This window comes from Trachemys scripta, chromosome 3 (assembly GCF_013100865.1).
Source record: "Trachemys scripta elegans isolate TJP31775 chromosome 3, CAS_Tse_1.0, whole genome shotgun sequence".
NCBI lineage: Eukaryota > Metazoa > Chordata > Testudines > Emydidae > Trachemys > Trachemys scripta.
In genome coordinates this window covers 58,420,264-58,447,770 of record NC_048300.1, presented here as the reverse complement: position 1 = coordinate 58,447,770, position 27,507 = coordinate 58,420,264, and the positions used below count along the sequence as shown (strand labels likewise).

Sequence of the window (27,507 nt, the reverse complement as noted above, 5' to 3'; positions counted from 1 at the left end):
GTAAGTGGGGTCTAAAGAAGCATGTTGTGTATGATATTGCCTGGGGATATAGCTCACACCACATGCCCTGTTCCCTCTGTGGGAAGAAACACGAAACAGGGAGAGGCTGTGGAGTATTGTAGGTCACAATATAGGAAAGCGGGAATGCTGTTTTTGCAATGGCTGTGAAAGTTGCACCTGAGCATTTACCGAGGTTGGGCAGAATTTGGCCTACCAAATATGCGCACTTCTGGTGGTTAATTAAAGAGGGATCATTCAACCTGACAACAGAACAAGTCAGAAAATTGGTTGGATAATGAAACCTGGCCCTGGGCACGTGCAACAGGGGATCTAACCAGGGCCGGCTCTAGGCTTTTTGCCGTCCCCAAGCAAAAAAACAAAAAAACAACCAATCTCCAAGAGCTCAACTGCCGAAGCAAAAAAAAAAAAAAAAAAAAAAAAACCCCCCAAGACCCAAACTGCCAAAGAAAAAAAAAAAAAAAAAAAAAAACAACCTCCCAGAGCACATCTGACAAAGCAAAAAAACCCAACAACAACCCAGAATGCCGCCCCAACCACCCAGAATGCTGCCCCAAGCACCTGCTTGGTTTGCTAGTGCCGAGAGTTGGCCCTGGATCTAACCCAGAGTCAGTGGTGCACCTTCAGGAGTAGCAAGAGCTTCCCTCATGGGGACAGAGGGCATCTGAGGCTACAGGGGCCACGGGGTCATGGTTAGGGAGCACGTTAGGGGGACGGACAGTGACCTGGCTGGGGCAGAGTTGTGGGAAGGGGTCAGTGGCAGAAAGTCAGCGTTCAGAGACAGAGCAGGTATCAGGCCCTGGTGCGGGAATTTAGGTCGCTGTGGATCCCCAAGCGGGGTGGGATCCGAGACAGCAGAGCAGCCGCACGCGCCTGCAGCGCGGCTCCCACCCCACAAGCTGGGGACAGGGCGCGCGAAGACTGCTCCGGCTGGGGCGCGCGCCAACAATTCTCTCCATAACGGTCAGGTCAGCGATTGGATTCTCCCCTTCCATGTATCCTTCCGCAGCGCTGCCTAGTCCCGGCACTCGAGCCTGGGAGCAGCGGTGACACCTCTGTATTTCGGCAGGTGGAGGGATCTGGAGGAACTTATTTCCCTCTAGTCTTGGGAGGGAAACCGTCGACGCTTGCCTGAGGACGGAGGTGAGTGTCCCGGCGAGCTGCTCGATACAGGGCCGAGCCAGGTCAGTGAAGGGAGCGGCCTGCGGTGGGGGAGAGACAGTCACCCACCTGCTCCTCCAAAAGGAGGAGAAAGAGACCGGACCCACCTGAAAGCAAAGGGAGAGAAAGTTAAGACCCAGACATACCCTCCCTCCCGAAACCGGCCGCCCCCCGTGCCCGGCCCCGGAGGGAGGGTGAAACTGACATCGGGAGGCAGCAAGAGACGCTGGCCTGGGGGAAGGAGACGCCGTTGGCCGTACACATTATTCACAAACACAAACACAGACCCGCTCTGGGCGTGGTGGAAAAGGCTGAGGCGCCCGCCCGCTTCTAATTTTCGGACAAGGCAGCGCCGCGAACCTCTCCCGGGGGAAGGGGGCGAGCGCTTCCGCTCCCCACAAGTGAGTCCTGAGAGGTGCGAAAAACTAGAGAGAGCCCAACCGAGCTGCAGGGATGAGGGGAAAGGGAGACGCCGACTCCCCCATTGACGAGAGGGAGCCTCCAAGGGATGGGGAGGAGAGAACCCAACGCATTCATCTCCCTAGCAATAGAGGAGCCGCCACTCCCTCTAGCTCCAGGGTGGGAGAGACGGGATGAAATCCTGTCTCCATTGAAGTCGTCGGGGTTTTGCCACTGACATCAGTTGGCCAAGCTTTCACCAACTTCCCCAGCCCTTTGGGGAGAGAGGCCACTAACGCCCTGAATCTAGAGGGAGACTTAACGAACCAGCCGGAGAGAGTGAGTCCCCGAATAGCAACGGAGAGCCCTACAATTACCCCTACCATTGCAGGTGGAAGAAAAGAGAGATTGATACCTTCCAGTCCCTAAAAGGGGGGAGAGGAAGTTGAAGAGACTGACTCCAACCTCAGTAAGATAGAAGGCAAATGTGGCTTTTTTGCCATCTTAGCACCTCTGGGATTTGGAGTCTGCTAGTGGCTGGTTTGGCTGCGACATATACCAGTACTGGTCTAATTGATATTCAGGCTGCAACAGACCCCCAGGTAACTGCCTGACAGCTGAGAATATCAAGAGATCTCTTCCTCCCTCCTCTGGCACATCCTTATGCCAGATGCTGCAAGACTGTGCATGTTCTGGGTGGGAAGAATTCATGGGTGGGAAGACCTGGCCTTATAGCAGGGGTGGGCAAATTTTTAGCCCGAGGGCCACATCTGGGTGGGGAAATTGCATGGAGGGCCATGAATGTAGGGTTTGGGCAGAGGGTTGGGGTGCAGGAGGGAGTGTAGGGTGTGGGAGGGGAGCTTAGGGCAGGGAGTTGGGGTGCAGCTGGGGGCTCAGGGCAGGGAGTGGGGGATCAGGGCAGGGGGTGCAGGGTGCAGGAGGGGTTTGGGGTGTGGGCTACGGCCCGGTGCCGCTTACCTGGAGCAGCTCCGGGGTGGCAGCCACACGCAGTGGGGCTAAAACAGGCTCCCTACCTGCTCTGGCCCCATACCGCTCCTGGAAGCGGCTGGCACCATGTCCCTGCGGCCCTTGGGGAAAGGGAAGCAGAGGGCTCCATGCGCTGCCCTCGCCTGCGGGTACCTCCCCCGAAGGTCCCATTGGCGCAGTTCCCCATTCCTGGCCAATGGGAGCTGCAGGGGTCGGTGCCTGCAGGCGAGGGCAGTGCACAGAGCCCTCTGCCCATCTCCGTCCCCCAAGGGCTGCAGGGACATGGTGCCGGCTGCTTCCGGGAGCGGTGCAGAGCCCGCGGTGCCATGAGGATGGCAATCCCGTGGGCCGGAGCCAAAGCCCTGACAGGCCGAATCCGGCCCGTGGGCCATAGTTTGCCCACCCCTGCATTATAGCAGAAGAGGAAGAAATAAAGTTTGGGACTGGACTCAGCCTCCCCACTGTCATGGAAAAGAAATCCTGACCCCCTATTCCCTAAGGAAGAGACCATCCTGTGGTCCCTAAAAAGAGACTGACCTTAACTCCTGAAGAACGAAGAGAATGATTGCACCTATCCCTTGCTCCAGGCAGCATAGAAGGGTCATATAATTACACACCCACCCTCAGGAGAGAGGAGTAAAAATTTCCATTCAGGGTGCTGGAACAGTTTTTTTTAGTGGGAGTGCTGGAAGCCATTGTAGAAAACTGTACATCCTGTATATGATGGAAGCCATCATGCGTTGGGTTGCTATTATTACTTCAAGCCAGGAGGTGTTAGTGCACCACCAGTTCTAGCACTCCTGCTTCCACTCAGACCCTATATGTAGAGAGCACACCCATGATGGCCCTGTAGTGAAAGAGGTATAAATACTCCCCTTCAGCAATAAGGGGAAATAGTCCTACCCTCCTGATTCTAGCGTATAGACAGTCTGACCAGTCTCAACCCTAGCCTCAAAGAGAAAGAGGAATACTGATGACCCTGGCATCAGGGACAGACAATGAGACAATTGCAGGAGAAGAGAAAAAAAGTGCCACTGTGCTCCTTCCTCCTAGCTCAGGGGAGCAACGAAGAGGAGTGATCATCTCCCCTGCACCCTGTTGGGGGTGGGGAGAAATCCATCAATCTCTCTCCCATCTACAGGAGAAAAGAGATCAAATGAGGTTACCCTCCAGTCCTTGCCCAAGTCAGAGAGAGACTGCCACTCCTCCTCCCTAATATAGGGCGTGGAGGAGGGAGCTAGATACTTCAGCTCTTGGAGAGGGATGGGGAAGAGAGTGAATGTGTGTAGAAGAGACCAAACAGCTGTTCTGGGCCCCAGTGGGAGAGAGGCTGATCCTTTGGTTCCAAGGGGAGTGATGAGAGAGACCAACCCCCTCATACACATCTGGGGACTAGGAGAACACACTATCTGAGTTCTTCAGCTTCATGGGCAGGGGATAGAGAGAGAAATAAATAAGCCAATACAGTCCAGTGTCAGGTTCAGGTGAGAAAGATTTAACTCTTATCCAACTACCAGCCTTAAACCGAGAAAGATCACTGATTCATTCCCCTCAGATACAAATGAGGTGTACTCCCATCCTTAACCGGGGGAAAAACAGAAAAGGATACATTATCTGAAACATAAGGATAAAGATTGGGTGTGGGGCAAGGAGCTGAACTATAATCATGGAGTTGGGACTTCTCCCTTCTGATGTTTCTGCATCAGGATTTTTTTTAAACTTTCCCATCTCAGGATTTCTCTTTCAACAAAGAAAAACAACTTTGCTTCTGGAGGAGGTGACTGTATGCTAGATTCCATAGAACCTCTCAAGGACTGCTGTGTCAAGATCTTTGTTTTCAAATTAATCTCTGTAGAACGGCATTCTTCACAAGTTTTTGCTACTGTCTATAGCCCCCATCATTATAGTATTTAAATGCTTCACAATCTTTATTTTGTCACAACTGCATCTGTATTCCCCCACTGTGGTCTCTCCAGGGCAACCACTTTAGGCTCCAGCCATCACCTCTCTTGCATAGAGACCTGTATCTCTCCCCCCCTACCCCAGTGGGGTTTTGCCAGGCTGCATAGTTCCCTGCTTACACTGATATCACCAGCAAGCCATACTGCCTAAATAGGCCAGTGTCTGTGCTTTGCTTTGCGGTGGCTGCAAACAGCTGTAATTTCCAACAGTCACAAGTTACCATACAGCTCTTTGTAAGCAAGCACATTTGTTCTTAAGGTAAAAGCATTACAGAAAAAAATATATTAAACAATAAAAGAACCTACAAAGATGCTAATAAAACTTACCAGAGATCAACCCTGCCCCACCAGCTCCAACAAGGGCTCTGGTAGGAGACAGTCCTTCAAACCTCACCAAGGGTTTTTTCTGTGGTCAACTCCAGCTCCGAACGAGTCCTCCCCAGGAACAGATTAGTTTTTCTTTTCTACAACTTGGGTCTTTGATCTTGAAACTCTGGGAACAGGTAATTAGCAGACAGTGATCCTCTCCTCAGGGCATAGCTTCAGAAGGCTGGGTTTTTGCAAACTGGATGTAAGGAATTTGCAGTATTCATGTCCCTCTAGAGGTTTCCCAGGCAAACCACTGGATACTGTTTGTCCAAAAAGTCCATTCTCATCTGGCACATTGTTCAGTATAGTCCTTTGAAGCATATAACACTTCCTAGGGTTCACATCATATCTCCTCTCTAGAAAGAGGGGACATATAGTCCTGGCCCACAATAATACAATAATAATATATAGCTTTTTTGCCTTTAATACAGTGAACGCCAAAGAAAGTTAATACAATAAATTTATTAAAAGATATTGCAGGGAACTGCAATATTTGTCGCATATCTATCCCTCAACATCCTTGTGAGCTGGGGGTAATAGTATTTCCCTATTTTTAGATAGGAAACAGGCTAAGGTATTTAGGTGCCTAACTCCAGTTGATCAGTGGGAGTTAAGTGCCTAAATACATTTGAGGTTCTGGGCTTTAAGTGACCAAGATCACACACAAAGTCTGAATTGGAGCAGAGAATTGAACTCGTATCTTTCAAGTCATAAACTAGTGCCCTAATCATTGGACAACTCCTCATGATGGCTTCCTGGTTTAAATACTAGCATCAGCCAATTAGTGAGCTGTGAGGGGCTCCCCTTCAGGCCTTGGGAAGTATGTCCTGCAGAGCCTAGATTCATAGGGTTCTTTAGTGGCAAGCTAGCCTAAGCTTCTAGTGGTTATTAAAAAAAAAAGTCAGCAACCAACAATTCCTGTGTTTCTGGGTTCTAGTCTGCCTAGTTGTTACAAAAGTCAAATGAGATTATTTGTGTGCTTATAGTTAAGCAGTTGCATAAGTGTTGGCAAGAGTAGTGTTATGCTTATAAGAAGCACACGGGATCTTTTTTCAGGGGAAAAGGCAATATACCACATTTATTGAAGATACTACAATTAGCATATGCATTCAACCACAGACACACACACACACACACACACACTCACTCACTCACTCCCGTCAGTTGATGTTATAGTTACCAGTCCAGAGTCTGGATCAATCTAGTGGCCAGTTAAGTTGATCAAGGGTAGATAGGAGCTAGGTTCTGTCGGTCACGACACGATGCTCTGGTGGAAGTCTTGGCCGGACGAACCCAAAGTTTCATGGCAAGGCACCGTTTATATAGTGATTTTCCTTCATTGGACCCATGAGTTTTGCACGGTTACAGGGGAATCAATTGTTGTTTGATGAGTGCTTGTTTTCTTAACTTATCCTTCTCATCCTTTATCTTGTTCTTTCATCAAGTCTCTCAGGGGGGTGTGTTGCAGCCTCCTGGCGTCCTTGCGTCTGTCTCCAGTGCTCCTTAGAACATCTGGTTCAGCGATGGCCTTCACACTTACCTCACACCCATTCCTCATTCACCACACGAAACAGAATTAATTTACACAGAACATTTTGAACAGGAACATTAAATTGCAATGCAGAAGAAAAACAATTATGGCATTCTTTTACTTATTTTAAAATGCTAAGCCTACAACAAAGTGGTGACCCTCAAAGGTCTGTTACTGCCTTGAAATCAGTCCAGACACAAAGAAATTCTGGCTGATGCCTCTCTACGAATGGCTATTAGGCCATTCCTTTCTGCTATTCAAAAAGGGTGGCTGGCAGGATATGGTCAAATCATACATGAGTACCTTTAATACATGCTACATTATTACCTTATTCTTTATCCTTCATTCTAAATTATACAAAATATATTTCTTCAGAGGCTTAATTGTTTAAGTAAAAATTGGTGAATGTACTGTTTCTGATTTACTAGAAATTAACTTTTAAATTAAATTATGGTATATGTAAGATAGACTGTTAGAATAATTTGCCAAACTGAAACCAACATGTTTTAAATGTTTTTGCTTTATTGCATTTATATGTTATGCAACAATTGTATGGATTTTTTTATAGTGACTAATAGTTTTTATCCCATAAAGAATTATGACTAAGTCTCACTCATGTTAATACTGGTTGCTGGTTCTTCATTCTCCACAGTATTCTTCTGAGCTGCTGAAAAAAACAAAACAAAAGCTGTGCATTGAAAGCAAACTTGCTTAAGTGCTATATAATAAAAATATACAGTAGGTAAGGGTTAAATAAGTTTAAGTAAACTGAATAGGGGGGAGGGAAAGCTCAGTGGTTTGAGCATTGGCCTGCTAAACCCAGGGTTGTGAGTTCAATCCTTGAGGGGGCTACTTGGGGATCTAGGGCAAAATCAGTACTTGATCCTGCTAGTGAAGGCAGGGGGCTAGACTCAATGACCTTTCCCTTCCAGTTCTAGGAGATGGGGTATCTCCATTAATTATTATTATTATAGAATACATGAGAGAAACTAAACAGAGAAAATTTCTAGAATATATCTTCATCTGCACTTTATTTTGTGTATTGATTAGCAAAAATAAGGACTAGGTGTTTACACCTAGTCATTTTCTTAAATTAGAATGAGTAGTCAAAGTTTAGAAAATGTTTCCTGTACCTGCACTAAATATTTCAGAAGGAAAAAAGCTGGTTTATTGCTTATGTCAACTATGTACACATGTATTTTCTATCAGTTCAGTGGTTCAGATTTAGATCTCAATTCTACAAACATACACAACTTTATTTATGAGTAATCTCATTGGAGTCAATAGGACTACTCACGTGCATTGAGTTAAATATGTGCTACTTCTGGGAAAATTGTGCACCAAAAATATAAAAATTCTGCAATATTCTACACATTTTGTTTGTCAAAATATAACCATGCCAGTTTCAATTACTTTGGTAATTTATTTAAACTACAATACAGGTGTGTGTGGGGGGAAGTCACAATAACTATTCAGCATTTCCTAAATACAAAAAAGTTAATAATACTTGGTAGCCAGTACTCTGCAATCCAGCTTTATAATCTGGATTTTCATTTAAATTACATTACAGAACACCAAGCAGCAAAATAAAAATAAAATAGAATGTCATTTTAAATTGCTTAGACTTTCACACATGAAAGTCATACATTTTTGCTAATCATTGTCCTGCATTTTAGTACAATCCAATATTTTAATTTAAATTATAGTACAGAAAACAAAGAGCCTTTAAGTTTTTCTCACGTAGTGATTTCCTTCTGGCAGAAAGGACCAAATTACACAGTGAAAAACTCTGCATCTGCAGAGTTTGAGACAGCATTTATGCAATTCCAGGCCAGCATTTATGCAGTTTGGAATTTTGTCTTTCTCTGAAAGCCAAAACACTTGCAGGGCTACAAAAATAACTTGACTTTGAATAGCGTCAGGCACAATCTTTTCCTTGTACAATTTTAGCTCCTGTTCAGGTACCTCAGAAAAACCCAGGTATTGCTTAAAAATATAGTAGTCTGGCAGGATATAAACACAATGAGGATCAAATAATCTCTAAGTCTCAGAAAATTCAGATCTTCTTGTCCAAATGAGAAATATTTGTCAAGCTTTTGAGAAGCTTCATGGCCTCTTTAAAGAGAGACATGCAAGTTTTTCAACAGAGAGATGTTTTCTGCCTCTCTAAATTTAAAGAACTCTGAGGTGCTTTCTGAAGAAAGGGAGCTCTAGATGTGAACTAAAATATATCTGTAGTTCTTCCAGAAGGTCAAATAAGTTAACACTGCAAGGCTTCCTGCTCTCAAATATCAGATTTAAACTGAAAATTTGTTAACATTTCTGTGCTAGAAAAATGATCTGTATTTTCAATAATGCATACTTAGTTGGGTCATTCTGCATTTTCTGAATTGTTTACACAGAAATTGGGGAGCTGCTGTTGCCCTCTTCATTAAAAAACTCTTTGTAGAACTGAAAGTTCTTAGAGTGATACGAACAGCATGAAACCAGCTGTTCCAGTATGTTCCACCTGGGCTAGGAGGCATGGATGCTTTGGCATCTGAAGACTCCTGTAGTTTCTGGTTCATGAAACGGAGGTACCTCACTTTCGTACTACAGGAATTATAGAACATGTTTTTGAAGCACCTTATAAATGTATCAACCAGCTGAAAAGACTTTCTAAATGATTCATCAATTAAGTTAACAATATGTGCCAAACAGATGATATGCCCAGAATTCGGAAACAGTGTTTTCTAAGAAAAACACAGAATCAAATGCCTTTTTCATGTAAGTAGTGTTGTCAGTATCAATTACAACAACATTTTCATGATCAATCTGGTATTCGTTTACAGATTTGACTACAGCCTGTGAAACAGTTGAGTGATTAACAGCATCTAAAAACACTGTATCCACCACCAACAACAAAAAAAAGAGTAAACATGCCCACTGCAATCAGGTTCTAATGGTGCAAGCAGTACATTCAGAACTGATTTTGCCTCATCATCACAACATTCAAAAATAACAGCGATTTTCTTGTCTTTAAGTTTCAGTTTTCCTTTTCTTTGAGGTACACTTCAGGTAAGCATGTCTCAGTCAGTTGTGTCCAGGAATCGCACACCCCATTCCAGACCCTACAGTCAAGAAATTATTTATTATTAAATGAATCAGCTGTAAAATATCACATGAATATGCAAGTTAGTGTAGAATGTATTATTTATTATTAACAGAAAACTGACCATAGTCATTACTTTAAAAAGTTCAAAACCAACTGTATATTCAAGATCTTAGAGCAAGTGAAGAGACCCCCATCGCTATAGCTCTTCTAAGCTACTTATCTTATATTTCAGCATAAGAACATTTTCTTGTATTTCCATTCGCTTCCACATTTTCTTTCTGCGCCTGGGTTTTGTTTTTCAGTGTACTTGTAATAGTCTTCTGATATTGGTTTCTGCCTTCCTCTTGAGTCTCATCTTCCTTCAGTTTGTGGTGATTTTTTGTTGTTTTTTTTTTGTTTGGTTTTTTTTATGCACAATGATCCACAATTACAGACAGTTGGTCATGATTGAGAACAACATTGCAAAATAAATTGTCCCCATCCGCATGCAGTTTTGTAGGGGATTCTTGAGCAAGAGAAGCTGATGCAGCCATTTTTGATGCATGATGTAAGGCCGTTCAGGTTGTGCAAAATTTTTATTTTTGCCATTTGTTAACTTCATCTGGATCTGGCTGGCTATTTTGGGAAGTGCTTGGTTCTGACTCTCCTGACATTTTATTGACTGCTTGATAAATGTTTTATTTGCCCTCAGTCTTTTTTTTTTTTAATGGGTAAGTAAAATAGATCCTGAGCTGTAATCTAACCCTTTTATGCCACTCTGGCACCGGAGAAAAGCAAGAAAACACAGATTTTTCCTAGCTGAGAATTCCCTTGGTATGGAAGTGTCCTGACCTATGCCAATCCCTATATAGGAAACAAGGAGGGGTGGGGAAAGGAGCATGGTCAGAACATGCTACACTTTTGCTATCCCCGGGTGAAGATGACCCACTGGGCACCCACTAGCTGGCATATTTTGGGGTAACAGCCTCCATCCTTGTACTTCTTAACCAGCCATAAATAAATGTACTGATAATTTTAAATCAAGCATATGCTTGACCAAAATGATTACTTGTACCACTCTAAACGTCAATAAAGCTAAGCTATCAGCAAAAGTGCCTCAGGATGATCTCTGCTGTTCCTTGATGGTGAACAGGGTGAAATAACAGACAGGGATTCAGGTGGACTGCTGAGCTGGACGGAGAATAGGAGTGGAGAGCATTGGAGGCAATTCCCAAACCTCTTTGTCTAATAATGTAATTATGTTTGACCCGTTATTTCTAATTACTAGTCAACAAAAATATGCACCCATAGGTTCAATATTACATCACAGGCAACTGAAGAGTGAGGGCTGGAGAATCAAACTCACAGTTTATTTATTGTACATTGCATGTACATTGGCCAAACTGGACAGTCTCTACGCAAAAGAATAAATGGACACAAATCTGACATCAGGAATCATAACATTCAAAAACCAGTGGGAGAACACTTCAACCTCTCTAATCACTCAGTGACAGACTTGAAGGTGTCAGTTTTGCAACAAAAAAACTTCAAAAACAGACTCCAAAGAGAGACTGCTGAACTCGAATTAATGTGCAAATTAGATACAATTAACTTAGGCCTAAACAGAGACTGGGAATGGTTGGGTCATTACACTAATTGAATTTTTTTTCCCCCATGTTAAGTTCTCCTCATACCTTCTATGGGTCATCTCGATTATCACTTCAAAGTTTTTTCTTCTGCTGCTACTGATAGCTCATCTCAATTGATTGGCCTCTTACAATTGGTATGCGTACTTCCACCTTTTCATGTTCTCTGTATGTATAAATATCTTCTGTCTGTGTGTTCCACTCTATGCATCTGAAGAAGTGAGCTGCAGCCCACGAAAGCTTATGCTCAAATAAATTTGTTAGTCTCTAAGGTGCCACAAGTACTCCTGTTCTTTTTGCGGATACAGACTAACACGGCTGCTACTTTGAAACAGTTTATATTGGCTACTGACCATCTGCAGAAAGGTCAATAGTAAATAGTTCAGGGAGTGCATTTTGATAGGAAAATTTCAGTCAAAAAATTTAGACCAATTCGGATCACTAAAGCATTATAAGCATTTATAAGGCCATACTATCATTTATAATCAGGCTTCTCTACCTCACTCTGGCAATGTAAAGGAGCCTTAACTCTTTTACACCTGTTTTATGCTCCTGAGGGAATTCACTAAGAATGGGAACAAGTCACTAAGATCAATCGGAACAACTAAGTAGGCAGGCTGCTACATTATGCTCTGCCTGAGGGGACAGAGCCTGCCTCGCGCCTACTTCCAAACATCCCAAAGCCCTCCCCCTCCACACTGGGCCTGCTGCAATAGCGAATGAGAGGTATAGTGTCTATCTTGCTTGCACACACGCCCCACAGTGGTGATTAACATCTCCCCGTGCATGTACAGCCCCCACCCTGCACTGATTTACATCTGTGCCAGCTGTTCTTGGCTGCCGGGCAGAGGCACATGACCACTCTTGCAGCTTCCCTTTGATTCCCCTCGGAAGTCATTTTTCTGCAGGAAAGCAAAGAAATCTGTGGAGGATATGAATGCTGTGCCCACACATTGATGCAGAATTCCCCTAGGAATAATGTGCATATGGGCCATACTGATGACTGTAGGATAAAGGTGTAATGCTTGTACCAATCTACTCTACCAGACTTTGTAGTTTGAAGTCAATGGGACTTATGCTCCTAAATCACTTAGGTATTTTGCAAAAATCCCACTGTAAGGTGCCTATATATGGGCATCGGAGCCTAACTTTAGTCTCCTGTTTTTGAAAGATTTGGCCTAGAAAATTTTGATATAAAAGTTGACAATAACTTTGTCAATGTATTGAAAGCTTAAGTACGTTTTCATTGTTAACACTGGAGCAATGATGTCTTGAAGTGACAAAGATTTTGTCCCCTTGTAGCAGGCTTCACCCAGAGGTCAGGAGGCCTGGTGGGCAGTCCATGGTTCAGCAGTCCTCACCATCCTGGAATGGCTTTGCTGTGTGGTCTGTTGGCCCGGCATTTGTGCTACAGTCTTCATACCCCGGTGCTCCATGAGTTCTCCTGGCTGGAGGGGAGTGGTGAGGGAGATTGTGGAGAGAGAGGGCCCAGATCCCCAAGTCCCAGCCTGTAGGGAAGGGGTGAGGAGTGTCTCAATTACCTTTTCCCGATACACTAGACTAGCCTTCCCTGGACTGCTTCCTACCTCCCCTCTCTTTCAGTTTGCAGTGCTCTTGCCCTCCCAGTGGAGAGTTCCTAATAGGGCTCAGTAGTTCAGATAATCACATGGGTATTCCCCAGCCCACTTCTCAGTGTGCAGTTATTCTCCCTTTGCAGGGAAAAGGGTGAGACCCCTGGCCTCCCAGTTGGGTCTTACCATAGCCAGCCCAGATCCTTTACCTGTAGATCACTCTGTCCCAGAAACTACAAACTGGCTTCCTCCCAATCAAGACAGCCTCTCCTTCACTCTCTCCCTGCTTGATTGACAGAGTCCCCTTTGAAGCAGATCTTCCATTTGGAGCATGCCCCACAGCCAGTTAGGGAAGGGGCCTCTTGGCCCTGTACTGCCCATTTACTTGTTAGCCTTTGTGTGGGGTCTATAAACCTCGTCACACCCTAAGAGAAGTTTTAAATAAAAATATAGTTTTATTTTCTGATGTTGCAATCTCCTATGCACATGCTTAATTTGAGTGCTGTAAAGTCATGGTCCTCCTTAAATGTGTGCAGGATCAGGTCCTTAATTTTCAATATTGTTTTTTGCCTATAGCAGTTTTGTATAATTAAAATAAGATATCCTACCAGTAGTGGAGTGTTTTAAAAACCAGCAATTATAATTTAGTAAATTATACATTTTAATCTAAATTTGCAGTGGCACACATTTTCAAATTAGTTTTACAAGGCCTTAACTTAATTTAAAAAAAAAGACATTGATTTAAATCAGTTTTGTCACAATCCGCTTTACCAGTTGTCATTAGGATAGGTTGGTTATTGTATATCTTATGGAAGAGATAGTGTTGAACCTCCTCTTTTAGGTGAAAATGAGGCAAAGTGGTTATAACTGAAGTATTTTACGGTTTCAGCAATGTTTTCCATTATTCCTGGAGTATCTAATTTTTTGAGTGAAGGATACATGAGTACTGCAGCACGAGTAATGAGTTCCAGATTTACCTTATTATTTTGATTTGAGATTTTTTTTCTTCCTCTTCGTCACATTTGCAGCTTTGTGACTAAGTTGTCCATGTGTCATTTGAGTTTTTATTCAGTTATAGGTTTTATTGCTAATTCTATCAAATACTGATCAGTGAAGACTCAGCATTTATGTGTCAAAAATGTTTATTCCAAACATATAACCTGTAAGGTAGTCGCGTCTCTCTCCCTATCCGTCAGGGGGAGAGACCACACCCTCTTTGCTACGAACATTCTGGACTCCTTCGGTTCAGGGGAAAATTAGATCACAGTTAGTGTCCCAGGCCTGCAGTCAGACTGAGCAGTGATAAGTTTATAGGCCCAGAGCCCTGAATCAGGGTGAGGCGACACACAGTTAATGGCTCTGGCTTGTGGTCTGGGAGAGCAGCAACGAGTCTATCTGCCCAGACCCTAAATCAGGGCAGGGCAGTAATCCAGTAGGGGCTCTGACCTACAGTGAATCAGGGAGAGCAATATAGAGTCTATTCCTGCAGGCCCTCAATCAGGGCAGGGCAGCACTCAGTTCAGGTAAGGGGCTCTGGCCTGCAGTCAGGCAGAGCAACAGTGGGGAGATTAGCTCTCTGGTGTGAGAGTCAGCAAACCATCTGCCATCCTGCTTTAGGGGGAAGCCAGACTAATGCAGGCCTCCTCACCACAAAGTGGGGAGGATTCCACCCTGACAGTGAGGTGGCAGGGGGACACAGGCCCTCCCACTCCACTGTGTCCTAGCCCAGGGCCCTAACAGTGGCAGAGTGGTCTGCCCCTGGGTCAGTGGGAAAATCTGACCACAACATGCTGGCCAGCTTGCTGTCGGTCACACAGCCAAACCCTATTTGGCTTCCCTGGGCTCCTTCCTACACTCTCAGTTCAGGACAGGTAACTGGGTTCCGGGGTTGTTGTCGGTCTCGCTCGGGTAAACAGCAAATGGCAGCCCGAATAGCTCCTTGGTGTCTGGCAGTTTCGGTCATCCTTCGGGTCTCTGGCACTGTACTAGCTTTCATCAGGTCTGGGCTCTAGCAGCAGGGGAAAGACATTCTGCTCCTCTGGCCACTCTGCCCCAATAAGCTAGGGGGCCAGCCTTTTATAGTTCCTCTTCCTGCCCAGCCACTGTGCTTCCGACAGGGTGGCCGCGGGTATCCCAGTTCTGCCCAGCAGGGGGCAGTTGCAGCTCTCTCCCCGTCCATCAGGGAGGGAGGCAACTCCCGCTCGCTACACAACCCTATATTTTGATTTCACATGATTTCCATGATTAATGGACATTGTGAATATTGCTCCACCAATCAAGACTCAGTAAGAGTTTTCTCCTCCAGGAATAGTGCACATGCTGTTTAATCTCATCATAGACTGAATCCAGCAATCTTTCAGTAAATGTGCACATACTTTATTTTAAGCACAAGAGTAGACCCAGTGTAGTCCATGGGACTACTCACATGCTTAAAGTTAAGTAAAAGCATAAGTTGTTTGCAAGATAGTCGTCAGTGAGGTTGTCAAAATCCCCAAATTAGCTGCAACTCTGATCCTCATGGTCTCCTCCAGGGCACCCCACCTAGGTCTCAGGCCTCCAGCCATCAACTGTCTCAGACCAGGGCCTTAGGTTGCAGATCTCTGCAATTCGTTATGATTTTGCCTACAGTTCTGATCTCTCAGGGTAATGACAGGGTTATCCATTGCTCAGTCCACTTTCATAAAGCAAAGTATTATTTATTCAAAAAAAGTGTTTCAGAAAAAAACAAACATTTATAGGCATCCTTAGCTTATCAGGTGTTCACCCATCTTCCACCTGGAGATCCTGGTAGGGCTAAAATACTTGAGGTCCTCCCACAGAGCCTGTTTCTGTTGATCACAGTCTCATGCCTGTCAGTTCTAGATGGTGTCTCTCCCTGGATCAGGGCTGTTATTTTTATAAAATTTGAAGTTTCTTTTCTGCTTTTTCCTAAGGGGGTGAAACTTCTATTGTATGTTTGAATATAATAAGGCATGATGTCAAATAACTAACTCAGCTGAAGTTTTATTTAAGTATGACAGTCTATCAGTAGTTAATACAGTGCTATACAGAAAGGAAAACATGTTCCTTACTCTCTGTATTGGAGAAGTGATGGGAGCTTATTTCAGTTCACTCCTAACTTCCCAAGCTCTTTAAATACTAGTTTAGAACACAGAAAACCCTTTCTCATGCTATTTTTGCAGAGTGGTTTTGCTGACATTAGTTTATTTTGAATTCTGTTTTGCTGGTGCTAATCAATAAATTAATGACATCTGTAACCATTTTTAGCTGTTAATGACTTAGACATTAATCAGTGATTTCCTGTTACATTGATTACAGAACACATCTGCTTTATCAAATATTCCTTGTCCATTTTGGTCAATTACTAATTTTATCAGTTACAGTGTAGTAATGAGTATCCCTTATCAATTACACCATTTTGTCCTTTATAGCATACATCTATAACACTGCTCTACAGCCAAAATGCTTCTGAAATAAATGTAGTCAAACTTTACTAATTCTGGGTCACTGAGAATGAAAATGATGCTTAAAATTGTTGATTGGCTCTAGTTTTCAAGATATGCTATTGGGTCAGTATATACGATCCTTGACTTGGGAATGGCGGAGGATAAGTGAGTTATAAAGGAAAGGGATCTCAATTTGAACCAGAAATGACTAAAATACATCTTTGACTGGCTCTATGAATAAATCTATGACTGGGTTTGGACAGTACTTGCTTTTTAGGCAAAACAATGAGTGATGCAATCTGAATCTGGTATTGCGTCATACATGATATGAATTGCATCATGTTATTCCTAGAAGTTATGGATGATGCATACATCACTCTGCTGAGCAAATTGCCCTATATCAGCTCTAGAAATCATACAATGTCGTGCTCTCTTATTTGTCAGTGTTTGATTTTGCAACGGGACATATTTCTGTTTAGCCAAAGTGAGCAGAGATGCCTCGTACTTGTGTGAACAGTGCAGATAACTTCTGCTATGTTTGTGGTGAAGTGACTTTTGCATCACAAAAGCGCAGTATAACCACTATGGTTAAGAAAGCCTATCACCTTTATTTTGGCTGCAAAATTGGAGATCAGGCCAAGAGGTGGGCCCCACACATATGCTGCAACACTTGTGCAACAAATCTTGGCCAGTGGTTGAACAGGAAAAGGAAATCTGTGCCTTTTGCAGTGCCAATGATTTGGAGAGAGCCAACAGATCATATCAGCAATTGTTATTTCTGCATGGTGCCTCCAGTTGGGAAAGGTGTGTCAAAGAAGAAAAAGTGGACTGTGCATTATCCAAACATTCCATCAGCTATACGCCCAGTACCCCACGGAGAAGGACTGCCGGTTCCTGATGCACCAGAATCATTCTCACTTGAGTCAGACGAGGAAGAGGATGAAACTTCTGGTCCTGAACCATCAATGTCACAGGACCCACATTTTCTCCCATCCTCCTCCTCTGAACCACACCTTATAACACAAGGTGAACTGAATGACCTTGTCAGGAATTTGGAACTACCCAAGAGTAAGGCAGAGCTGTTGGGCTCCAGACTACAGGAGTGGAATCTCCTGGCAGGTGATGTTAGGCTTTCCATGTTCCGTGACCGTCAAAAGGATCTTGTCCCATTCTTCTTCATGGAAGGTGATCTTGTAGCCTGCAACAACATTGATGGTGTGATGGCAGCCCTCAACATCGTTCACGATCCAGATGAGTAGAGACTGTTCATTGATTCATTGAAGACGAGTCTTAAAGCTATTTTACTGCATAATGGCAATGTTTTGCCATCAATTCCAGTTGGTCATGCAGTCCATATGAAGGAAACCTATGACAACATGAAACAACTTTTGAGGTGCATAAACTATGACCAACATCAGTGGCAGCTTTGTGGCGATTTGAAGGTTGTTGCTCTCTTGCTTGGTCTTCAGACTGGGTACACAAAGTACTGCTGTTTTCTCTGCGAATGGGATAGTCGTGCAAGAGATTCCCACTACATCAAGAAAGATTGGCCACTCCGACAGTCATTGGAGCCTGGGAGGAAAAGTGTTCAGCATCCACTGCTTGTTGAATCAAGGAAGATTTTGTTACCACCCTTACACATCAAGCTGGGTCTGATGAAGAATTTTGTCAAGGCCATTGACAAAACACAAGCAGTTTTCAAGTACCTCTGTGGAAAATTTCCAAGGTTAAGTGAAGCTAAGATAAAGGAAGGTGTCTTTGTTGGTCCTCAGATTCGTGAACTTCTTCGAGATGATGCATTTGACCATGTACTGCGTGGCAAGGAAAAGACGGCATGGAAAGCCTTCCAGTTAGTGGCAAAACATTTTCTCGGAAACAACAAGGCAGACAACTACAGGTTGTTGGTGGAAAACCTCCTCAAGGCATACAAAAGCCTTGGTTGCAACATGTCACTAAAGATACATTTTTTGCACTCTCATCTAGATTTTTTTTCCACCAAACTGCGGAGCAGTGAGCAACGAGCACGGCGAGCGATTTCACCAGGACATTGCAACAATGGAGAAACGCTATCAGGGTAAATGGAGCCCATCAATGCTTGCAGACTACTGCTGGACAGTGACAAGAGATGCTCCATTTAATGAATACAAGAAACAAGCCAAGAAGCGCCGAGTAGACATTGAATAGGACTAAACTATGTACATAATAGTTTTTTGCCTTTTGTTTCATAATAAATTTTATTTATATAACCCCTTTGCTGATTTTTAAAGTGTTACATAAACAGGACAGGTGAAATATTATCATGTAAAGCAACCAGAAACACATGAAAAGACCTAGGTTTACAATTTATGATTAAAACTCTACTATCTACACAATATACATAGACATAAAATGTAAAAACTTCAATATCTTAGAAACAGTAGCCAATCAGTTGTTTTAATTGTCATATTTGAATTCAGCACATCAAAATACATAATAAATAGCACATTTTATCTCTGAAGCAGACGACTTCTCAAAAATTGTAGACCAGTGTAACAGGCATTCCTTTATATGCTATGTGTGTTTACAGAAAAGAGACTTAAAAAATGACCTATTGCCCCATGAAGCTTTTTTCATAGTATCTGCTTTATTTATTTGATATGCTAAAAGCACCTTTTGATAGATTTTTGTTTTATTAATCACAGAAAACACCTGTTCCATATCAGTTACAACTGGTCCCTTTCTGGCCATTTGGTCTAAGTCAGCTAAGTCAGAGTGAAAACCAAAGTGGATAATTAAGTACAGTCCTACTAGTTACAGACATTTTCGTGAACACTAGTTTAACACAAAGCAATAGAGTTAACTAAAGTTCATTTTAGGTTAATCTTAAATACAAAGAATTATGAACACAAGGCATTGTGGGACTTTGGCTCACTAACAAAGAATCAAAACGTTAGAGTAGGTTGGGTCATTTACTGTATTGTTTCAGTACTGGAGATTTGCATTCATTATCCCCCATTTTCAGTAGTTTCTGTAGAAAACATTCTTTATTTTATCCATTTAAGGAGGAATGCAATCACTACTAACAAGCCCATAAAGATACATGTCATATTTATAAAATGAAAACAATAGTGTTTAAATATTCACTGATTTCATATAATCTGTTATAGAGTCAAGTCCAGGGATCAGCAACCTTTGGCACGCGGCCCGTCAGGGAAATCCGCTGTTGGGCCAGGCCGGTCTGTTTACCTGCAGCGTCCACAGGTTCTGCCAATCGCAGCTCCCACTGGCTGTGGTTCACCGTTCCAGGCCAATGGGGGCTGTGGGAAGCGGCAGCCAGCACATCCCTTGTTCCGTGCTGCTTCCTGCAGCCCCTATTGTCCTGGAACAGCGGACCACAGCCAGTGGGAGCTACGATTGGCTGAATCTGTGGACGCTGCAGATAAACAGAACGTCCTGGCCCGACAGTGGATTTCCCTGATGGGCCGCATGCCAAAGGTTGCCGATCCCTGGTCAAGACCTTTAACATAAGGGAATTCAGTTCGCAAGTAAAAGAGTAATTTGAAAAATGACAAAAATACATTTTAATTAGAGTAAGCCAACTTGCTTGCTTGTTACTTCATTTGTCCAGCTATACTAGCTCAAATTAATTTTACTTTATTTGAGATATTAAAATGAAAAAGGTGCTTATCTTATAGTCTGAGCATCTCTACCAATGAATTAAAAATGTAACAAGAAATACTACAATAACCCCACAAATTAGAATAGAGCCATACAATTCAAATGAATACATTAAATTCTTTACCTCCCAAGACAGAATGAATGCAACTGTCAAGTTAAAAGCTTAGCACCCAAATTGGTGTAAAAGGGCTATCAATCAATATTCTCTGGACAGCTCTACATAAATTTTGAAACCCAGTCACTCTGCAATAGTTGATACATTATTAATGAAAAACTTCTAATTTTCATAAGTATTTAAAAATAGACAAATTCAAATGAAATAGATAAACTGCTCTGATTTTCATTGTAACTCAAAAATGAAAGGCAGTAACAGCAGCATTTATGAACAATTATAACTTTTTAAGGTTAAATATTTTTCCAAATTCAGTGAAAAGTTTAGCATTTCTTACTAAAAGATCCAGAATATTCAGAATGACTGTCTGAAACAGCATCTTCAATTTCATTCTTAGTATTAGCAGCATAATTTTCAGAATGTTATTTTAGACTTGCCACCACATCTTTGTCGCACTTTTTACATCATGCATGTAATCCTTTCTTAACATTGGCAACGCTAAAGAGTTTCTTCAGAATATTTCCAGATGAGATCCTTGTTGCAACCAGGAGACATTGTCCATTTTCACACTAAATATCTAGTACTATAACTTTATATAATAAAATTGTAAAAATTAAACATTTTTCTGCAAAAATGTATATAAAAAGTAACTTATTCCTAGCTATGCCCTGACCTTGCAAGCACTTATGTATGTGAGTACTCCTATTGACTACAGTGGAGCTACTTTTGCATAAAGTTACTGACATGCATAAATGCTTGTGGGCGGAGGCCCTTAGGGCTTGGTCCAAAAGCCAACTGAAGTCAATGGAAGTCTTTGGTGTGTGTGTGTGTGTTATAAACTGATGGATCCCGTTGCTTTGATGGATGAGTGTTCAGCCAGTATTAACTTAAGTTCTGGATTTATTTGTTTTTATGGCTTCTCCCATGGGAAGCTCAGCCAATCCTGGATTTGCAGATGCAGTTACATGTCTTGCAAGTGTAGTCTTATTGAGAGAAGGGTTTGAGGCATTGTCCTTAAGACATTCTCTCTTCTTCTGCAAAGACCTTACATACTACTCCTCAAACATGGACATGGCCTCATGTTACAGGTCTCTTCATATGGATCTGTTCAGAGCAATTTATTAACCAGGTTTTAATGTCCATCTTGCATACCTTGAGGTTGGCCTTCAAGGTGTTTTTGTATCTGAGGATTGGTTGACTTTAGAGTGGATTCCCATGCTCAGTTTGCTATAGAACACCACTTTTGATATATGGGAAGTCTCTATGTGGACCAAATGTCTGACCCAGCGAAGTTAAGCTCTGATGAGCATACTCTTGATGCCAGGAATTTGGCACCTCTCAAGGACTTAAGTGCTGGGTCCTGCCACTTGATGTTGCAGATGGATCTTAGGCAGCAAAGGTGCCTTTAATTTACAAATTAAAGTATCCAATATAAATTTTAAAAAGTTTATTTAATTTTTTAAAAAAATCATTAATTTTTATTCACCCTGATATTTACAGGTAATCTGATACAGGGTAGAATAAAAGGCTATAATATTATATTTTAATCAATTCCAAATTGTTTAAAATACATAGTAAAACATTACTGAAAAATAAATATAAATAGTTGGAAAATACTTTTTAAAATTGTCAATAATCAGATTCATGTAATGTTTGTGTTGAAGAAATTTATATAAGTTCCATAATAGGTTATCTTTAACAACTTTGAGAGAACTTGATAGAAATATTAGGATTGTGCATTTGGTGAATGAGTTTAGAGGCCTACTACTTTTTTCCCCTACTCTCACTTAAGGATATAATTAAAGGAGTTTCTAAAGCATTGTTACAGTAAGTGAATTGTTTGTAAATTGCAGGCTTCGAGATGGAGGAGGTGCCAGGGGATCAGATGGAAAGCCCAAACACTAGAGAGGAAGCTGGGCCCGGCCCCATTCCACCAGAGGAAGCTGGGCCCGGCCCCGATCCGCCAGAGGAAGCTGGGCCCGGCCCCGTTCCGCCAGAGGAAGCTGGGCCCGGCCCCGTTCCGCCAGAGGAAGCTGGGCCCGGTCCCCTTTCGCCAGAGGAAGCTGGGCCTGGCCCTGTTGCTCGTTCTCGACAAGTGACATCTCTCCGCTCTTCGCTAGAGTCTTTTAGCCCTTCTCTGAGTAACCGCAGGATGTCTAAATTTCGCCGGAGCACTAGTGGAGTTCAATCCCTACAAGAAACTTTAAAAGAAAAACAGGTTTAGTATCAAATATTACATCTATAACAATGTAGTTTTCTCTCTCAACTATCTGTTTCTTTTCTCAATTTATTATATCAGTTTTTGTTAGGAAGATCTGCCTATTAGAATGTGGTTGACTTTCTCTTGAAATAGTTTTTTGCAATATTTTCTTTTTTTAATTTTAAAGTAATGAATAAAAAGTGCAAAAAACATTCACAAATAATGTATACAGATATATAATTGCAGGGACAGTTTGGCTCTTACAGACCTATCAGCCTGGGTGCAGTCAAGGAGCACCCTGCCTGCTCTTGGAGCTGGGCTATATAAAAAGGAAAAGGAAGCTGAGTAAGGAAGGGGGGACAAGAAGCAATGGTGGTGGCTACAGGTTGTAGGCTCACTCAGGCACCAGGACACTAGCTTGGCCTAGGCCTCTAGAGACTTATTTTCTGATTGAGGACTTGTTTACACAATGGGGTAATGTGCTTTACAGGAGTGTGATTTCCAAAGCACACAAACATGTTGTGTATTAATTGGTCTGATTAGATCCTGCTGGTACCCTTTAATGTAGTACTGTTTGAAACAATAGTATGTTAAAGTGCACTAGGGAACCTTGAGTGCACACCAGCAGGATCTACAAGAATTAATAAATATGGAACATGCTAGTGAACTTTAGAAATCACCCCCCCTGTACAGCGCATTAACCCACTGTGTAGATAAGCCCTAAGTTTGGTTGCTCTGAGGTAAAGGCCTTATGAACTTGGTTAAGCTCTCCTTCACTAACATGATGCCTAAAGAAAAGGGAGAAAGCCAGCCTGCCTCTCGCAACAATAAGAAAACTAGGAACTCTGCAAGCTGGGGTTGGTTTGGAGGCCTTCTTAAAGAGGACATAATTTTTTTTTTGTTGGTTTGGTTTTGATCCCTTCTTGGATCCTGTATACAGATATATTGTGTTTGCTCATCCTTGACATTCCCTCAAAGTTGACTTGTGTATTTCAGTGGTTATTTTTATTTTGTTTTGCAAGTTATGGCACTGTAGGTGCTCCACTTCAGGCGTGCATGCATCCCAGTGTGCCTTTGATTTTCTGTGGTTCCCATTTGGGCCCATGCATGCATTCTACAGATCCTCAGGCCCTGTACCAAGAGCTGCATGGGTGAACTACCCTTAATTCCGTCTCAACTGCCTTTGGCCTGAGTTGGGAAGTCGAGCATATCAACTTCATTTAGACATAGGCAGTTAGTTAGCTAAATGTAGTTTCCTTAGTTGTTTTCTTAGCTCAGTTTAGTCATAGTATTTAGTTTGCGGGTTTGTTTGTTTTCCTGTCTGAAGAGTTCTGGACTTTGATGCTTCTGGGTTATGCTGGGATCCCCAGGTTTTAAGCACTGTCTTTCCTGCTGGAAAGCTATCCTGGTTAATGGTGGACACTCTCAGTGCCTTTGTTGTTTGGGAGACACCCATATACCAACCAAGTGTAAGATTTCCTCCTTCAAGAGAAGATCTTGTAAAAACTGGGACCATAACATTTAAATATGTTAATGGTGGAGCAAACCCTAAGTCTAGTCTCCAATTCAGGTTCTCAGAACCTCCCTGTGGACTGGTCTCTGAGCATACTTAGTGCCCTGTCTTGTGTGTGGGTCCTGGTCACCGAGAGCCTTGAGGAATACAGCTTCAGGTACCCCATCTGTCTCTGGGTCTCAGTCACCAAAAACATTGAGGGATACAGTGGTACCAAGAGCGCTGTACAGTAAGACTGGGTACTGACAAAAGGAGCAGGAGTGGTAGGTCTGCTATTAAGAAATCTTGGTCACCAACTGAAAAGAATGTTCTGAAGACCTCAGGTCCTAGTGGGAGTGCTATTGAGACTCCAGGTAGTTCTGATACTATGAGACTGTCCAAGGCTTCTATAAAAGTCACTCTTCAACTAAGTTGAATTCAGTACCAAAGACTTTGCTGGCATCAGGTGGTCATGTCTGTTTTAGTAGACATTCCTCTTGAAAAAACTCTGAACTAGCAGACTTTTCTATACCTTTGGTACCAACACTGGTATCCCACACTGCAACGTCAGTACCACCTGAGCCTGACTATGGATGTACTTATTCAAAGCATTCAGTGTCAACAGCACTGACACTTTCTGGACAGATCTGTGCTTTGGTACTGATGCTGGCCGCCACAGGATACTCCTGTGGGAATTCTGCACCACTGTGCAAGTGCAGAATTAATATCCCCCACAGATTTTACTCTTTCCCCACAGATAAATTGAATCACGTGCCCCTGCTGGGCTGTGGTCCAGGGGTAAAGTGTCTGGTTCAGGCATCGGGAGCAGCTGGGAGAAATGTAAATCACTGCCTCCGGAGGCAGGGCTGGGCTCCCTCTGTTCCTTTCACTTGCTATTGCAGTGCATCCAGGGAGGGGCAGGGCTGGGGGCGCCCCGGCCAGTGGCTCCTACCATGTGGTGGGCTCCAGCTGATAGTTCCACTGGGTTGTGGGAGGGATGGGGACAGGGTTTGGGCACAGAGCTGCAACCTGGACTTCAGTACATACTTTCTCCAAGCACTATGCTTTGGGTCATGTCTTTTGCTTAGATGCTGCAGCTGGCAATGCAGTTCTGTGTGCAGTATTAGACTCTGCATCTAAGCTCCTTCCATCCTGGGAGATACTTCTCAGGAATCACCTGAAGTGGAGCACCCAGAGGGACACACATCTTGGAGAACTCCAGTCAAGGGTGGCAGAGCCTGCCCCAAAGTGGGTGGGGAGGCAGAGCCAGGGCCCCCCACCCCTCCTCTTCCGCCAAGGCCCCGCCCCTGGCCATGCCAAAAGCCAGAGTGGGCTGGGAGCTGTGGACCCTCCACCTGCCTGTGGTGGATGGGTCAAGAGCAGCACTGTCTGTGTCCCCACCCCACAGCCTCCCACCCAGGGCAAGAGGGTCTGTGGCTCCCCACAGCTGCCTGCAAGACTCTTACCATGGCTGGGCTGCAGCCCTCCAGCCGGAGCCGGGTCCAGGTAAGAGCCACATGGGGCGCGTGGGCAGCTGTGGGAGCCGCGGACCCTCCTGCCCTGGGCGGGGCGTCTCGGGGGCAGGGACATGCTCTCAACCCCCCCAACCCAGGCAGGTGGAGGGTTTGTGGCATGGCGACTCCCAGCTACCCGGGCTCTCTGGTCCAGCTCCCTGGGCTCCCTGGTCCAGCTCTGGGTCATGGGGAGGCCTTGGGGAAGAGGAGGGGCGGATCCCTGCCAAAAAGTGGATGGGCCAAGCCTATACACTTTTAAAAAGTGGGAGGGCCATGGCCCTCTGCCCCCCCATTCCGGCACCACTGACTCCAGTTACTACACAAGCTGAGTAACCTCCCCGTCTTTTAACCTATGAAAATATAGTTTATTTTTAAAGAGTAATTCGAGGAGTTTCACATAAACAGCAAACTATAATATTAGTTTCAAGTTATGGGTTAGGTTAACAAATAATTTTGCAAACACTTTGCAGTTTTTAGTTCTTTTAAACTTTTTTTTATGTTTTAGGCACGATATAGAGATGCAAGGGAAGGTCGAAAAATGAAAATTGGTGCTTCATATAGATACATATTTGAAGTCCTAGGGGACAAACTTGGTTTAGATACAACAACTGTGGAAGATATGATCTTGGATGGCCCTTCAGTAAGTCTGATTTAAACATTTTTTGTTTGTTATTGTTAATGTAGTTATATATTGTTACCTAATTCATAAGTAACTTTTTTTCTTCTTTGAGTGCTTGCTCATGTCGATTCCATTCTAGGTGTGCACGTGCCCATGTGTGCAGCCGTTGGAGAGTTTTGCCTGTGGCACCCTCTGGAGTGCCGTGCTCATGCCGAGGTATATCAAGTGCCGCTGGCCCCAGGCCCTCTCAGTTCCTTTTACCACCAAGGGTGGTCAGTTGGAGTGCCTTTCTTGCTTAGCAAGAGCTAGTGGTTTCTACCATTCTGAATTTTGCGCCTTAAGGCCATTGTACATAGTTCACCAGATCCCCTTGGCGCTACTCTCCGGCATGGGGTTGACACTCCCCTTACTATTCCTGGCACCGCTCACTCTCTCAACGGTCATCCTCTAGGCATCAGTCCCAATCACCGGCACAGTGGGAACATTCCCCATCCCAGTACTGGTCTCCCCAGTCCCGGTCGCACTGGTACCACTACACGCTACAGTTACCGATCAGTTACGCCCGGGAAACAGTCACCGATAGCCACGACCAGTAAACAAACACAGGCATCGACAGCTCCTCCTTGGTCACCAGAAGGTGTTTCCTCTGGTATGGAGGGCCAGTTTAGCCCATCGCCAATGTCTTATTGGTGTGATTGGGCACCAGAGCCCTCTCCCACATCTGTGGCACCGCAATGGCAACACGGCCAGTGACCAGTGCAGTGGCCTTATAGGAGCATGTGGGGTGTACCAGTTGTGACAATGCCTCCTTCTCAGCACTCCTCGGTGTTCACAGTGGAGCATTGGGCGGTGGCCCCACCAGCACTGGGCCCAATACCGGAAGCCTGTTCTGAGGTCGGGGTGGAGGAACCTGTGCTGACCACAAACCTCTTTCTCCAACGATGGTCGAGACTCTAGCACCCCCACCGGCGGCCCAGTCTTCCTTGTCACCCCCAGACGAGGCAGTTGCGGGACCTTCCAGAGCTAACCTGCTGGATGACTTTATGGAACATCAAACCCTTCTCTGGTGCGTGGTCAAGAACTTGGGGCTTGAGGTACAGGAGATGGCAGAGCAGGAAGACATCCTCTTTAACGTCCTCTTAGCCTTTACACCCGCCCAGATCACCCTGCCTGTACATGAGAGGATCCTCAAGATAACCACGGCCTTTGGCAGACCCCCTCCTCCATCCCGCTCACCTCGAAACGGGCTGAGAAAAAGTACTTTGTGCCGGCCAAAGGTTTTGAATACCTTTATACCCACCCGCCCCCGGGCTTGCTGGTTGAATCTGTGGCCAACAAAAAAGACAAGTAGGTCCCCACCTCCTCAACTCCCAAAAACAAAGAGGCTAAGAAACTCAATTTATTTTGGAGAAAAATTTATTCAACCGCAAACCTGCAATTTTGGGCGGCGAACCATAAGGCCCTGCTGGGCCAGTACAATTTTAATCTCTGGGACGGTCTCAAAAAGTTCCAGGAATTCCTCCCTCAGGGTTTGGCTCAAGGGTTTGGCACTCTGGTGGAGGAAGGTACTGCAGATGGTATGGGACACGGTGGACTCAGCGGCAAGGGTGGTCGCAACGGTGGTGGTTATGCGACGCAGCTTCTGGCTCCAGACGGTGGGCCTCTCCCAGGAGATGCAGGTCTCAATCCAGGATCTCTCTTTTGATGGAGTTAGTCTGTTTTCAGATCAGACAGACACCAGGCTGCACAGG

The 27,507-nt window shown here is 44.1% G+C and overlaps 1 protein-coding gene across 1 annotated transcript in view; it reads left to right on the top strand.

Moving 5' to 3' along the window:
• Positions 1–1,061: 1,061 nt before the first annotated feature.
• Positions 1,062–27,507, top strand: part of DNAH8 (dynein axonemal heavy chain 8) — a 585,957-nt gene continuing 559,511 nt past the window's right edge. Inside the window, exons 1-3 of the mRNA XM_034764627.1 lie at positions 1,062–1,161; positions 21,785–22,149; positions 25,643–25,777. Coding sequence (XP_034620518.1) covers positions 21,793–22,149; positions 25,643–25,777 — 492 coding nt within the window. The 5' untranslated portion in view covers positions 1,062–1,161; positions 21,785–21,792. The remainder of the gene's footprint in view (positions 1,162–21,784; positions 22,150–25,642; positions 25,778–27,507) is intronic.